General features: G+C 41.8%; 1 protein-coding gene across 1 annotated transcript in view; it reads left to right on the top strand.

The window, feature by feature from the left end:
* Nucleotides 1–161: 161 nt before the first annotated feature.
* Nucleotides 162–15,515, top strand: part of LRP2 (LDL receptor related protein 2) — a 195,359-nt gene continuing 180,005 nt past the window's right edge. Inside the window, exon 1 of the mRNA XM_054562744.1 lies at nt 162–240. Coding sequence (XP_054418719.1) covers nt 162–240 — 79 coding nt within the window. The remainder of the gene's footprint in view (nt 241–15,515) is intronic.

Below are 15,515 nucleotides of genomic sequence, written 5' to 3'. Positions count from 1 at the left end.
CTTTCTGTCCTAGGAGCCCGCCAAGGTGCGGGTCCAACCGAGCGCTCGCGAACGGAGGCGCTGCCGCCGCCGCCGCCGCCGCCGCCGCCGCTGCTGCGGGAGACGCGCGCCCACCTCCCGGGGAAGGAACGGCGAGGCGGAGGGCCAGGGCCGCCAGCGGGATGGAGCGCGGGGCCGCGACAGTGGCGTGCACGCTGCTGCTGGCTTTCGTCTCCTGCCTAGTGCCGGCCAGTGGCCAAGGTAAGCGCCAGCCAGGCGGAGCTCCGCACCGAGAGCTGGACTTCCCTGGCCGTGGCAGGCGGGAGGAGGGCAGCGAGGCCGGGCAGGGGCGAGGACTGGGCGGCGGCGCCGGAGCGGCTCCCCCTGGGGCGCTCAGGTTGCCCAGTGAGGGGCGAGTGGGAGCGCGCCTCCTTTGCCTGCCTTGGAACTGAGCAGTACAAACTTGAGAAAGCGGCCCCGCCGGTTTTGGTGACCTTGCACCCCACGGGGACCCCGTCTTTGTTCCTTTGGGCATTTGTCCTGACCCTCATGGAAAGGGCTTTGCGGCTGGACCCCGGAGAATGGAGGTCGCCCCCGCGAGTGCGCAGCCTGCTCTCGCACGGACTTATCCCATTCCGGGCTGAGCGGTTCTTAGCGCTGCTCGGTGCGGCTTTCCACCTGCAGCGCCCCGCCGGGGAGATCCCTTCGCGCGCCCAGGCTGCGGGCTAGAGCACCCCCCCTCCCTTCACCAGCGAAACTCGGTCCCGCGGTGACCCCCAAGAGACCGCATCTTGATATAGGTCGTTTACAAGCCAAGATAAGGCCGGGAGGTGGGATTGGCTGAGAGTTCGGCTGATATAGTGGAGCATTTTCTTGAAGGGTTTTCCTTTCCAAACGGGTGGTGGGGGCTTTTGTGTTGATGAATGGGGCGCCTCTGCGCGGCTAGAGCGTTGAGGGCTCGAATGGAGAGAGTTTCTGGTTTGAGCGTCTTAAACTTTTCTCAAGTTATCCGACAGTTTATTTATTTATTTATTTATTTTTTTACAGAAACCGGCAGAGAAAGAGGGAGAAAGAGGTGGAGAGAATAAAAGCAGTGAGAGGGGAAGAGGCGAGAGAAGACAAGCAAGTAGAAAGGATAATGGAGAGAAGGAGCGCAGAGAGAGCTTGAAGACAGGGGAGAGAGGAAGGGGTAGAGTAAGGGGGGTGGAGAGAGGGAGAGAAGGAACTTCAGGGATGAATGGGAAGGGCGAGGAGGAGGCTGGGGAACCCCGCGAGCTCTTTCCTTGGCTTGGCGTTGCTAGGTAGCGCCCGCCCGAAGCCGCGTGTTACCGACCACCAGACAGACAGCGGACGCTGCTGCCTCCACGGGGACTAATCTGTCTGTGGGGATAGGAGAGTCCATTCCCTCCCCTTTCTCCCGCCCGTTCCTTCTCGTTGGACAACTTAATTGCCCTACAATGAAAATGAAACCCCTATTGTTGTAGGATTAGCCAAAGTAATAGATTGATTTTCCTGGATCACATATTGGGGTTGAGGAGTGGGGAGTGTAGAAGCCCCCGTTTATGGTGGAGAGAGGGGAGGGCTTGTGGATGGGCCGTGACATGTATTCAAATGGTTAATCTGCTTTCTTTCCTCAATTCTTAGCGTAAGCTCCTTAGAGGGAATCAACTAAGTAATTATACAGCAACTCCTAGCAGTACCCATTTCAGACTTCTTGGGAAGAAGTTTGGAAACGCCAACAAATCCCACTGCTCTTGTAAAAATCTTTGGGAAGGGAAGAGAGACAGGAGGAGACCGTTAATAATTCTTACTCTGAATGCCTTTTCTCAGTGTCAGTAACACAGAAAGAGGATTTATTATTATTGCAGAGGGTTTGCACCCCCTCCCCTTAGGGTTCTATCCCATGTCTTAAATATAGCCATAGGATTAACTCTATGTTCCTGTCAGTGCCTGGCAAAAGGAAATCTTGTCCGGATTCACATGGGATACATTTAGGTTGTCCCCATATTACCCAAACAGATGTTTTCTTTCCTGGATTGGTGGTTTAGTCGCCCAAAACCTATACTTACTCTTCTTGGTAGTTTAGATTCATCCATCTCCCATTCTGTAAGTGTATACAAGTATACAGCATGAATAGCAATGGTAACATATCTATGTGGCGGGTCTTGTTCTAAGTACTTTACACTTACTGACTTGTTTAATCTTCATAATACCCCTTTGTAGTAAGTATTCTTACTCTCCCTATTCTGCAGAGGGGAAATGGAGGCACAGAGCAATTAAGTAAAACTTGCCTAAGGTCACACTGCTAGGAAAATGGCAGAGCTGTGAGGCAAATCCAAGCAATTCTGACTCCAAAGGCTAAAGGAGTTTAACTCCTTTAGTATGGCTCTCTTTGTGTTTCTCTGTTTCTTTTCTTTTGTACCAAAAATGTTATGCTCTCTAAGTTACTATCTGTGTGTGAGGTTATTAAAGAAGCTGAGGAGCATTTTGTAAGGCTTTACCGCGTAAGGTAAAATTTCACCTGTGGTGCTGTAACTGTGGATAGTTCCCCCCCAGCAATCCTTCAAGGTTAATATGACCTGAATCCCAGTATCCTCACTTCTAGTTTTACTAGTTAATGATTTTTACATACTTATTCTCTGAATGTGCTCGGCATAGAAGGTTAAAGGGGTTTTTAGATTCTTGTTACTGGTATATCACTTCTGACTTATGAAGTAAAGTATAATTACATTATAAATGTCCTTATTTTAGCATCACATTAGATAAGATCTTACTGCAAACTTTCCATCATTAGACAGTGGAAAAGAACTCTTGAGTATTTTATGCTTAGTCTCTTAAAAATTATAGTATATGTATAGCTAAAAATTATTTGCATTTTCCTCTTTTTTGTGTAATACTTTATACAAAAAAAAAAATTTCGGGAAAGCCTGGACTCTAGGGTTAAGCTGCCCAGAAATGGCTTTACCATTTTCTAGCTGTGTGACTTTGGGGACATCACTTTGCATGTCTCACATTGCTTAGCTGCAAAATTGATATGATACTGAGATAATTTATTCCATGACATTTTATCAACATAAAGAGATAAAAGTGCTTAGCATGGTGTAAAGTGTAAAACATATAGACATCGATCATAAACTAGCCATTGCAATAATTTGTTATATTGACCAACACTTAAAGTAACATTCTTTTGTTTATTATTCACATTTCCATTTTCCCAGTGCACTTAAGAGAGTCTTTAGCTATTTTTCACAAACATTTCTTTGAGGAATTCCCAGATCCGAGGATGTGATTTGAAATTTTTTGAAACGATATTATTGACCTTTTTAAAAAAATACATTTTATTTATTGATTTTAGAGAGACAGAAGCAGGGAGAGAGGGCAGAGAGAGAAGAGAGAGAGAGAGAAGGAGAGAGACATCAATTTGTCCTTCCCTTTAATGGATTCATTGGTTGATTCTTGTCTGTGCCCTGACCTGGGATTGAGCTACCCAGCCAGGACTCAATGGTATTGATTTTTAACAAAGTGAAATTCTTTCATCCAGTAAAATTTTGGTTATTTTTTTTATAGTTTGTATCAGCTTTTTGACAATTCCATCTTCCAGTGACATTTATACATTTGAAATATTGTGGGGCCAATAACAAACATGCAACATTTTGGTTTTATCACATCTCTGATACCTGGTTGCTACTTTTATTTCACAACAGTTGGTTTCTCTTTCTCTGCTTGAAATTCTTCTTCTCCTGTCTTTATTGGGCATCTGTTTAAACTCCCTTTAGTCCTGTGCCTGTCCTGTTTTGATAGAAACTTACACTATTATAGCTGGAGCCGAATTTAGATATTAACTGGTCTACTTGCATTATTTTTAAGTAAGCAAACCCTGGAGGGAGGAGAGAGGACTGAAAGGAGTAAGAAGGAGGGTGGGTTAAATGCCTTGCCTAAGGGCTGATGGCTTTCTGTAGCGTTAAAATCTGAATCGTAAGCTGCTTCCTCATTTTGTTTTTCCACTTAATAATGTTTATATACCTGTCCTTTGAATATCCCCAGCCTGGGTTGTTGAGAAATTCTCTAAATTCCTTTTCTGTTGGTCCTGACTTATCAGATGAGACAAAATATGTCGAAAAGATAACCTTGGTAAGTCTTCTTCAAAAATTCGCTGAGTCACCTGTCCCAGGCCTAAAAGGAAAACAACAATAGATTAATGCAACCATATAGCATGTGTTTTCAGCTTGGTCCAGAACTTGTGCCATGACAATGCTCTGACTCCCGAATACCACATCCCCAGATCCACTTTTCAAAATCTTGGGCCATCAAAGCCAATTTATGAAGATCTCAGGGTTTTATAGCGCAGGTTGCCTACATGACTAGGTTTTCAGGCTTATTCAAGATAATCATTAGGTCATGGTTAATAGTTGTCCATGTTCTCTAGGCAGGCATGCTAAGAGCACTCAGGTTTTAAAAAATATTTAATTAAAAACTTTTATCATCGTCCTGACCAGTGTGGCTCAGTGGGTTGGGCATTGTCCCGCCAGTTTGATTCCTGGTCAGGCCACATGCCTCTGTTGCAGGCCAGATCCCCAGTGAGGAGTGTGCAAGAGGCAACCAATGTCTCTCTCGCACATTGATGTTTCTCTCTCTCTCTCTATCTCCCTCCCCCCTGAACCTCTCTCTAAAATTAAAAGTAAATAAAATCTTTAATTTTTTTAATCGTTTAAAATAATGATATCAAGAACCTAGACATATTTCCTGTGTGAATAGAAGTACACTGCAATGTTGGCTTTGGAGTTTCTGTTAAGTTCTAGTGGCTAGGACAAGGTACGTATAAACTAAAGAGTGCTTTCAAAAGTTTGTTGAATTGAAAGGAAAGGAATTTTTGTGAATGACTGCAGGATATAGAACAACTCAAAAGGTACTAATTGTGAGGCTCTATTTTAGTGGGGAAAATGAGTTTGATGGCACTTTTGTTGGTATAACTCAAATGGTTATCATATCTTAATAACTATGTTATCTTGAGGAGTTTTTAAAAACTGTCACCACTGTGGCATTCCACAGCATTTAATAAGTCTCTCCAGTGTGTTAGGGAATAGGTAGTGTCAATACTACAGAGAGGTTAAGGAGGATAAGAAATGAGAAGGGGGATCCAGATTTCACAATTATATTGGATTGCAACTTCATGTTTAAGAGTCTCAGATAGTCATCCACTAGTTTCTAATAATCCTGGTCAGGATCTCACCAACATTAAAAAGATTTGACATGTAGAATTGTACACCTGAAGCCTATGTAACTTTATGAACCAATGTTACCCCAATAAATTCAGTTAAACAAAAAGATTTGACACATTTCAGCTGCAATTTTGGGCTGCTCTTTATAATGATCAGATTGGTAGTTGTTTTGAAATGAGACATTTCTTTGATGCTTCATATGCTCCCGAGGGGCCTGTACAAATGTTTCCTAAGCAATTCCTTAAGAAGCTCAGCGCTATGTGACGCAGTGGGAAGAGTGAGATTTTGGGGTTAGGTTGGGGTTTGAATCCTGACTTTGCCACTTAGTACCTTGGAAATTCAGATATATAATTTTAATTTTAATTTTTTACAAGGAGTTCTTTCAATGATTCACTTGTGTATGTTCACATGCTGTTTTAGTGGCTACAACAATTTTACGTATACAGTCTGGACTCTTTTATTTGTAAATGACCGAAACCTAAGTTTAAGTACCTGAAGCCTAAATGGAAGTTTATTGGAACACATAATTGAAAAGATACAGCTATTAGGTGGAACCTTATGGGATTCCTGTGATTGTAGATGATAAATAGTCAGACATTGGCGATTTCGTTTGGCTTAATCTATCATAAAATGGGGGCCCAGCCTATGCTACGCTGGTCTGGTGTCTCTAGCCCCTGGCTCTGAGGTTACTCTGTTTTCAGAACTATGTGTTCCCTCTAGTGTTAAGGCTGTCCATGGCTCCTGGGGCCACAGCTTTTCATGTCTTGTTCACTGGGAAACAGCAAGAGTTTTTGTCTTAATTGTTCCCAGCAAAAGTCTTTGTTGTGCCTTAGGGGTTCTGCTTAGGTCATTGGAGAAGCAGTAACTCTATCCAGGGACATGAAGTGTGCCCATGGCTTAGGTCTGGGTCACATACTTGGTCCCTGGAGTCATGGACTCTAAAAATGGACTTCAGAGGGAAACTGAGGTAAACTTACCAAGAGAATAGTAAATAGATGTTGGTCAGCAAAAACAAGTGTCTCAAACACCTTATTGGATAAAACAAACTGATGTTATTTTCATTTTATATATAATGTCAGACTTGAAAGGATATAGGGGACCTGACTGGTGTGGGTCAGGTGGTTGGGCATCATCCACAAACCCAAAGGTCGCCAGTTTGAGTCCCAGTTCCAGCACATGCCTGGGCTGCAGGCCATGTCCTCAGCTCCGGGCATTTGAGAGCTAACTGGTCAGCCGGTGGGTACTTCTCTTGTGCATTGATGTTTCTCTCTCTTTCTCCCTCCCTTCCCCTCTCCCTAAAAGTAAATAAATAAAATCTTTATTGTTTTAAAAAGAAAGAGTATGGAGTTTCTCAGGATTAGGCAGCCCTGGGATAACTCAATAAATTGAAGGGGAAAAATATTGGAAACATTAAGGCAAAAGACATGGTGTTCATGTGATCAGGTTACAACTTTAAGGTGAGAAGAACAGGAGAAAGAAGGAGTTCTAGAAGGTTTATTTGTAGCATAAGAGATTCTTATTGGAAGCAGACCTTTGTGATGGACAAGAAAGTTCTAGAAAATGAGCTGAGAAAGGCTCTTGCTCTTTTTCCAACTTATCCCACTCCCTTGTTAAGGTCCCTAATACTTTGTCCCTGTTCCAGGCATTAGACCTCAGCTATGAAATAGGGTAGAGAGAAAGAAAAGAGAAGAAGGATTTGGAGACAAGGAAGCAGAACATATCTTGTTGAAAATCCAAGAGTCCCTAGCATTCACCCTAGAGGTTTTTTCCCAAATGTGGTAGAATAGGTATCTTTAACACATACCAGGTTTAATTCAGAAATGCCAAATATATATACTCTATGTCAGTTGTTATTTTGCTTTAAGTATATTTCTAATAGCATGTGCTGAGAAACTAGAAGCATTATCATTCCAAAAGTGAGATGGTTAACTTGTATATTAGAGTGCTTTCGACTTAGGACAGTGCTGTAGCGTAACCCAAGGAATGATAAGTCTCTCTGAGAAAATGACAGGTTAGACAATGTGAAGTTTCATGCTGAAATTCCTAAGCTTTTGGTCATTAACCCTCAGGTCATGCCTGACCCCCAAGATTATTGGAAACAGTGAGAAATGAAAGGAGGAAATGTAATTACCATTCTGTTCATTGAAAAGTTAAGCCACTGTTACCATGGATACAATGGCTTGTTTATTGTCCAGATTTTGAGATCCAAGTTTGTAAGCAATACCAGAGGTTTCCTTTAAGTGTATGTACTGTCAGCCAATACTTCATGAAGATTCTTAGTAACTTCACAAATAAAGCTTTACTCACTGATCTACAGCTTCACATGAAGTATCAGCATGGCTTCTTTTGAGGGTCCAGTGGGTTTGGAGGAAATCTGAAAAAGGAGAATAAGGCAGTAGTTACCATTCTGAGTTGTGTTATGCTAGACTCTTGGATTTTATATAAAAAGCATCCTGTCTTATAGTGTCAGAGATTTGGTGTCACTTTGGGCCCAATTCTTTGGTTTTTAATCTTATTAACAAGAAGAAGCTTTTCCAAGTAAAGGCTAAAAAAATATATTTCATAGGGAAATCCTCAGATAAAGTTTACTTTAAGAATGAAAGCCTTTTATCTGAAATAAGTCAAGCTCACCTACACTTTAATCTTGCTAAAAAAGAAAATCCTATGTGTACTTCCACACTGATTTAATTTTGATGTGGGAAAGTGTAAAGAGGATTTTTTTTGTTGAAAGAAACAAGAAATAGAAAACCCACTGCAAACTGGCTTAAACAGAAAAGGGTATTTATTTGCTCATGTAAGTAAAAACTTCTGGGGCAGGAAGGGTTCAGGTGAGGTGCGGTCAGGGCTCCAGTTCCATTTTTTTTTTTTTTCTGGACTCTACTGCCCTCTAGGTTTCAGTTTTGTTTTCAGTCTAGCTTTCCGTATTGTCATAATATAGCTGCCAGGAAAAATGGGGCTACTTTTTCCTTTTTTTAAAAATCAGGGGCAATTCAGCTTTGAGATTTCAGTTATGTTCTCAAAAACATTCTTTCATCACAACTTACAGAATATTATAATTGCTAAGGACCCTAGATAGAAGTCAGCTAGCTCCCCAAATGTGGCATATCAAAATTACCTTTAAAAAGTATATATAGATTCTTAGGGGAAAACCTATACTTATAAAATCAGGAGTATGGGACTTCAAAAAAAATTTTCTTTTTATTGTTCAAATACATTTGTCTCCACTTTCCTGCCACCACTCTCCCCTGCCCCACCCACCCCCATCTCCCACCCTTAACTGAAAAGTTTCTGGAGAATTCTGGGAGTCACACAGTTTGGGAACAATTGATCTAGGTAACCTATCATTTTTATTTTTTATTTTTATTTATTTTTTAGAGGATTTCATTTATTTACTTTTAGAGAGAGGAGAAGGGAGGGAGAAAGAGAGGGAAAGAAACATGGATGTATGAGAAAAACATCGATCGGTTGTCTCTTGCACACCCCCCACTGGGGACCTGGTGTACAACACAGGCATGTGTTCTGACTGGGAATCGAACCAGTGACTTCTTGTTCACAGGCTATCACTCAATCCACTGAGCCACACCAACCAGGGCCATTTTTATTTTGGTAAGCTGAAACTCAGAGATGAATTTGCCACAGAAAATTCCACTGGCAGTGAAGTATACTTTATTAAATCTATTCTTTCTTTTGGATGGGGAAATTACAAGGTAGTTACAATGACAAGGAAAATTACTCTTTTATATCTGAGGGTGATATGAAGTACTGCACACACCCCTGACCATCTCCTTTCTTGGCTGAGATGACAATCCCTCTCTTAAACCACTGTTTGTGTCTTAATTGTATTTTTCACCCTTTCCCTGGACACTTTTCAAGCCATTCCTCCCCTCTAAGAATCTTAGATTCTCTGAGCTGAACAACTGTTGTGCTTCTAATCCTTTTTCACCCAAGCCAGAGATTCCTCTCAGAGCATCCCCAACAGAGCTCACCGGCATCTAATGCAGATTGTCTATTCTGTGGTTGGAGTGGGTGTATTGGAAAACCTTATAGCTCATTTTCTTTATGTCCTAAACCCAACTCTTCAATGGCTCTACTGAGACTTAATAGTCTGTTGATCTTGCCACCTCTTCCTCAGTTTATATTTTATGGCCCATCATGAACATCACCTCCTTGCCTATGCCCTCAGCGGTCTGGAACTTGATCTTGCTCTGATGTGCTCTGCAAACGCCCAGTGCTGGTTGAGTCTAATTCTCCACATGTGCATGGCTGTAACTAAACATGGCAGGAGAAAAACACAAGACTATGCTGACTCATTTCACCTTAAATTCCTGCAACTAATCTCAACTTTAAGACCTGATGCCCGGCAAGGCCACTCACTTTCCTACTTTTTTACATCTTCCCTTTCTTCAAACCTCCAGTACCATCTGCTCGGATGACATTGGTTCTTGTAAATGTGAAAATAGAAGCAATCAGAAGAGAATTCTACCAACATTCATAACTCAGACATCATCACCTGCACTTCAGCCTACACCAAAATTGTCTCCTGTCTTACAAAATAGCCTTTTCCCTCCACAGTCCCTTTGGTTATTACCCTATTTTCTCTGTTCCTCTTTGTAGCAAAATTCCTTGGCATGTTTGTCTATATCCACTGTGATTTCTCTCTATCAATTTTTCTCAAATCATGCCATTCAAGCATGATTTGAGAAAAACCCCCAACCCCCTGACAGATATTTCTTTTGCCAAGATCACCAATGACATCCATGTTGTTCAATGATCTATTCTCAGTTTTTGACTTATTTAACTGTTCAGCAGCATAGGACATGATGTATCCCACCTTCTTCCATGAAACACTTCCTGGAAACCACATTGTCCTGGTTGCCTTCCTTCCTGGCTGGTTTCTTCTTGGCCACTAATGCTTATTCCTGTCCATCTCCTAGACTACTTTTCACCCCTATCTATACTACTTCTTTGGTAGCCTCATCCGCTCATGGCTTTAAATACCATCTATATACTGACACCTTCCAAATTTATAAATATAATCCACTATCCTGAACTGCCGGCCCAATATGCAACTGTTTATCTGACATATCCACCTGGTTGTCCAATAGTCATTGATCACCCTGCACCCTTCCTCCCTCCCACCCACCCTCCCTTCCTTCCTTCCTTCCTTCCTTCCTTCCGTACTTCCTCCCTTCCAGATTCTATTTATTGATTTTTAGAAATAGGTGAAAGGAGGGAGAGAGAGAGGGAAAGAAATATTAATGTGAGAGGGAAACATCAATCAGTTGCCTGTCGTACATACCCCAACTGAGGACTGAGCCTGCCATGCAGGCATATACCCTGACAGGGAATTGAACTGGTGACTTTTCACTTCATGGATTGATGCCCAACCAACTGAGCCACACCTGTCAGGGCCTTTCTATCTACTTGCAATACCCTTTTAGAACATCAGTCATATCACGTCACTCCTCTGCTCAAAAACTCAATTGATTTCTGTGGTATACAAGTGGGATTGTCCAGCAATAGACATTGGGGTGGATTTTGGAGTGCAAGATGTTAATTAAGATTAATGTTAATAAAGGAAAGGGAGGAAGCAGAGATGGGCAGAAGAAGGCGAACTGTGACAAAGCCTCTGTCCACCTAGTAGCGGGGGGCATCTGGAGCAAGAGTTGGCTGTGAGAGTGTTCTGTGTCAGGCTCTCCTTAGTTACTAGATGTGGCCTGTCCTAGGAAGGGTATTGGCTTGAGAAGGTGCCTTTCTACTCTGAGGTGCACCTTAAAGGAGCTGAGTGCATGTAACCAGTCCTTGAAGAAGACACTGGGTGGGTCTACTACAGCTTCACATCTCATAAAAGGTTAGAGTCTAAGTCCTTACAATGGTCCACAGGATCCTAACCAGCTGGCCTCCATATCACCTTCCAGACCTTATATCTTCCTTCCCCTACTCACAATACTCAAGATATCCTTGCTGCCCTGCACTGCCACCGCCCCCCCCGCCCCCGCCAGCAACATAGTGAGCAACTTCAATGCTTTTGTACCAGCTTTCTCTCTTCCTGCCTCGGATCGTGCCTTACTGGCTCCTTGCTTTCTGCAGGTCATCTTCTCAGTGTGGTCTTCTCTGATTCTTTATTGATTTACATTCGCCATTGCATTTTTATTTATTCACTTTTGTCTTTCGGTCCCTGAGATGTAAATTTCAACATGGAAGCGATTTTTATCCTTTTTTTTTTTTTTATTGCTTTACCTCCAGGGTCCAGGATAAGGCTAAATAATTTCAGGGGTAGACTAAAGTAAGTGCACTCTGCCATTGTGACATTCTTTTGTGTTAATAAAGCTATTGTAATAATCATAACCTGCATGTCATTTTCCATGCAAACTACTGTAAACCTACTTTTGCCCACCCTGGTACATGTAAGTAGAACAAGTGGATAGATGCCACCAGGGATGCTAAACCTAAGAAGGGGCATTCTCAGCTTATCACCATGTCCCTGGTATTGCCAGCTCTTCATTCCTCGGGGCTCCAGGAGGACCGCTCAGGAGCTGACGGAAAAAAGAACATTGTAGTCTCTATCAAAACAAGTGGCTTAGCAACGCCGTTTCTCTTCATTTGACTCTCCCTTTTCCTCTGCCTTACTGCCACCCAACTGCTGCTGATTCTGAATGCGCCTGAGAGTAGCTGATTCTGCAGCAGTCTTTTTCACTTCTGTCTCAGGCACCTGGTTACCCTCTGAGAATCCCCGGTACATACAGAATGGGTCATTTTGCTATTTTTGGCACAGATTTGATGCAGTAGCTTTTACAAAAAGATAAGCCAAAGTTTTTAGAAGTTATGTTAGTGGACTGTCATTCTATGTTTAAATAACACAAAAGAAAGCTGTCTGAAGCCATGGCACAGTGAAAACAGCCTCGTTCAGACAAAAAGCCCTTTTGGAGGAGAGGAGTGGTCTCCTTATTCAGGGAGGTGGCACGGACTGCGGTGGAAAGAACATTACATGTCAAGTCAGTAAGTTCATGGATCTTGTTCCTGATGAATGAAGGAAAAATGGGCCTAACAACAGAGGGCCCAAAACTGCTGAAAAGTGCCCATGGCTGCTTGTCTCCTGGGCACAATCTTTCTCATTTTAGATCCTGTTCTTTCAAGGACTCCACCTGCAGCCATGATCAGGCCCCCTAGCGGCAGATGAATAACTCAGTTACATGCATGTATAGGTTGAGAAGTTGAGGGAATTAGCTAGAATAAGTATGGCAGTGTTTTTTGAAGTGCTTTCTTCATGCTTGACACTGTCCTAAGTGTTCTACAGGTATTAGTTTACCTGCTTCTATTAACAGTCCAAATATTATGGATAAAGGACCAAGGCAAAGACTGGTGAGGTAATTTGCCCAAAGCCATGCAGTTACAAAGTGGTGGAATCAAGATTTGAACCCAGAACCCTTATTCCATGTTATCACTGTGGATAATAGGCAGGAGCAAATGGAAGACAGTGCCTCTGTGTGCAGTCAAACAAAGCCTCATTTAATGACGCTCATATTGCCATAGGGTGACCTCATTTTATAGATTGGTACCTTTGTAACCCAACTCTTGGGACATTTTTCTGCTACTTTTGGCAGTTACTCATTCTTTCAATACATATTGATTGAGACCTCCTCATGCTCCAGCCATAATGTAACTAGATGCAACAAAGGATAGAGAGATTCCTGGGACATAGGCTTGCCCAAAACAGCTTACCATTTAGAAGAGTACATTTCTATTTTAATCAGGTTTTGCCTCCATACTGTTTTGGTGCTGACCTATTCCCATGTGCTGGCTTTCTTTTATATTACCATTCCCTTCTTGGGGAATGTCTTCTTCTCTACAATTACATCTTTTGGTTCAAAAGATCCCTTCCCCAGTCAGAATTCTACTCTAACTTCCCATTAGGGATGGCAGTGATTTTTAAAGGTTGTGTAGTATTAATGAGAAAAATTTCCACTAGGTTCTCTTATTTAAAGTCCTAGAAGAAAGTAATCAACAACCACGTGAGAACCTCTTTATGTCTGAGGAAGCTGCTCTTAGAGAGATGGAGAAGGCATTCGCCTATGGGCTGGATGTGCTGAAAGGTCTCTTGGGCCCAAAGCATCTCTCACCGTCGCCAAAGATGTCTGCTCTGACACCAGTAGAGCCGGATCTTTAGAGTAAAACATTGTTTCCCCTGAAACTCAGATTAAAGTGTAGAAGTGTTTTCTCCAGTAGAAGTTTGCCAGAGCGAGGTTCTGAAAGAATGAGACCCAAAACTGGTTATGTTTAAAAAAAATTTTTTTTAATCCTTAACCAAGGACATTTCTTTCAATTCTTTTATTTTTATTTATTTATTTTTTATTTAATCTTTATTGTATTTTTTTCCCATTACCATTTAGTCTCCTTTATTGGTTTTAGAAAGAGAAGGAGGGAAGGTAGGATGGAGGGATGGAGATAGAGAAAGAAACAATAATTGTTTCCCTTTCATGCATGCCCTGACCTTGGTATGGAACCCACAACCTAGGTAAGTGCCCTGACCGGGGATTGAACCTGCAACTTTTTAGTGTATGGGAATGGGATGGTGCTCCAGCCAACTGAGCTACACTGGCCAGGGCCAAAACTGATATGTTTTGATGAGAGATGAAAGAAGTGAAGAATGTACCAGAAGGTGAGAGGTTATCTTGAAAGAGAGTCAGCTTCATCTTTTAATCGTTTTGCCTAAATCACCTTTTCTAGGGGTCGGGGGGACAAGGGTATTATTGCTTGTATTTTTTCTTAGGATGGCTTTTTGGAGAGTTTCTACTGTGAATCTGTCAAATGGACCTTAAAGATAGAAGTTCTTACCTTCTACTCTGGCTCTCCTCTCTTTAGTTAGCTCAGTTGAAATCGGATTGTTTGAACAGGAGAGGTTGACCCTAAAAGCGATGAAGCTGCAAGACTCAAGTCATTCCTTAGGGATTCATTAGTGCCAAGTAACACTGAGAGGAGGCTTTTAGATTCGATGTATGTGACAGTTATAATTTTCCTAGGCCACACTGATGACTATTAACAGAAACCCTATTTTTCCATGGTGAGTGTGCAATAAAAAAAGAATTTGCAAGTGAACGAAGTAAAGCATGTATATCCCAAGTCGATTGCTAGTTAATTTTTGTGTACCAAAACTCTGATTTTTTTCCAGTTCACTTCTGACATAAAGATTTACTTCTTCCCTAACATTTGGTGCAGTGAGGTGTTGAAAGAATTTGCTAAGTAATCATTGGAAGCTGAGATTCTAGTGAAAGACAAAACGCACAGTTTAAAAATTGAACCTGCTAACTGGAGGAGAGCAAAAGTTAGATGCTTCTTGCTGTAAATAATTAAACCCAGCATTGCAGACAAGCGAAAACATGGGACCTGAGCTAAGTAGGACTTGAGCAAAGAAGGATGCATATTATATTTAACACTTTCACTTCCCTGTAAAGGAAATCAAAGAAGTCTTTAATAGTTGTTGCTGATTGTGAATGTGTGCAACAAAATCCCACTGTAATCCAGATTTATTTTTCAAGCATTTTGCTGTGATTGAAGGAGTGAGAGAAGGAAGGGAAGAGGAAGGACATTTTATTAAGGCCCTAACATTCTTTCGCTGTAGGAGTTCTAAGTGTGATTTGTCACAGTGACCTGGGACTTTGGTTCCTTCCACCCTCCAGAGACTTGGTGCACGATGGGTGCGTTAGGAGATCGAAGACAGTTGGCTCTATTTTTCTTGCAGATAAGCAGTGGATTTATTGGGTGGGCCAAACAGTCCATTTAGTTTTTTCCATAAAATAAAAGACACATTTTTCATTTTCACCAATAATTTTATTGATTTCGTGAATAAAGTTTCTGCTATTGGCTTTGGTGGGTGGAGGCTGGGGGTGCTGCCAAACATCTTCCAAAGCGTAAGACAGCCCCACAGCAAAGAATTATTTGGCCAAAATGTCAGTAGTACCAAGAAACTTCACAAACCACTTTGACACATTTGATTAGTCACAGCACCTTCTCCATACACTGCACAATTCTGTTTTTTTATTTTTCAGTTGTGTTTTTACCTCTCTTGAAATAACAAAGCATAATACACCGAAAATGTTGCCTTTTTTCCCACCTTCATTATTAAAATGGCTGCGCTAAAATTCACCAGTTTTGATAAGATTTAAAGAAAATGCACACTAATGTGACAGCTGTCACAATACAAACAAACAATTGTTTTGAGTGAAGTTAAAGAGAACTACTACTAGAGCCATCATACGGAAAAAAACAAATGGACTTTTTGGCCAGCAGAACACTAATTGAGAACTGGATCGACAAGAG

The sequence above is a fragment of the Pteronotus mesoamericanus genome, unplaced genomic scaffold (genome assembly GCF_021234165.1).
Source record: "Pteronotus mesoamericanus isolate MK-2021 breed Mesoamerican mustached bat unplaced genomic scaffold, CSHL_Meso_final scaffold_651, whole genome shotgun sequence".
Lineage (NCBI taxonomy): Eukaryota > Metazoa > Chordata > Mammalia > Chiroptera > Mormoopidae > Pteronotus > Pteronotus mesoamericanus.
The sequence above is the reverse complement of the archived record's forward strand: the minus strand, read 5'-3'. Positions and strand labels throughout refer to the sequence as shown.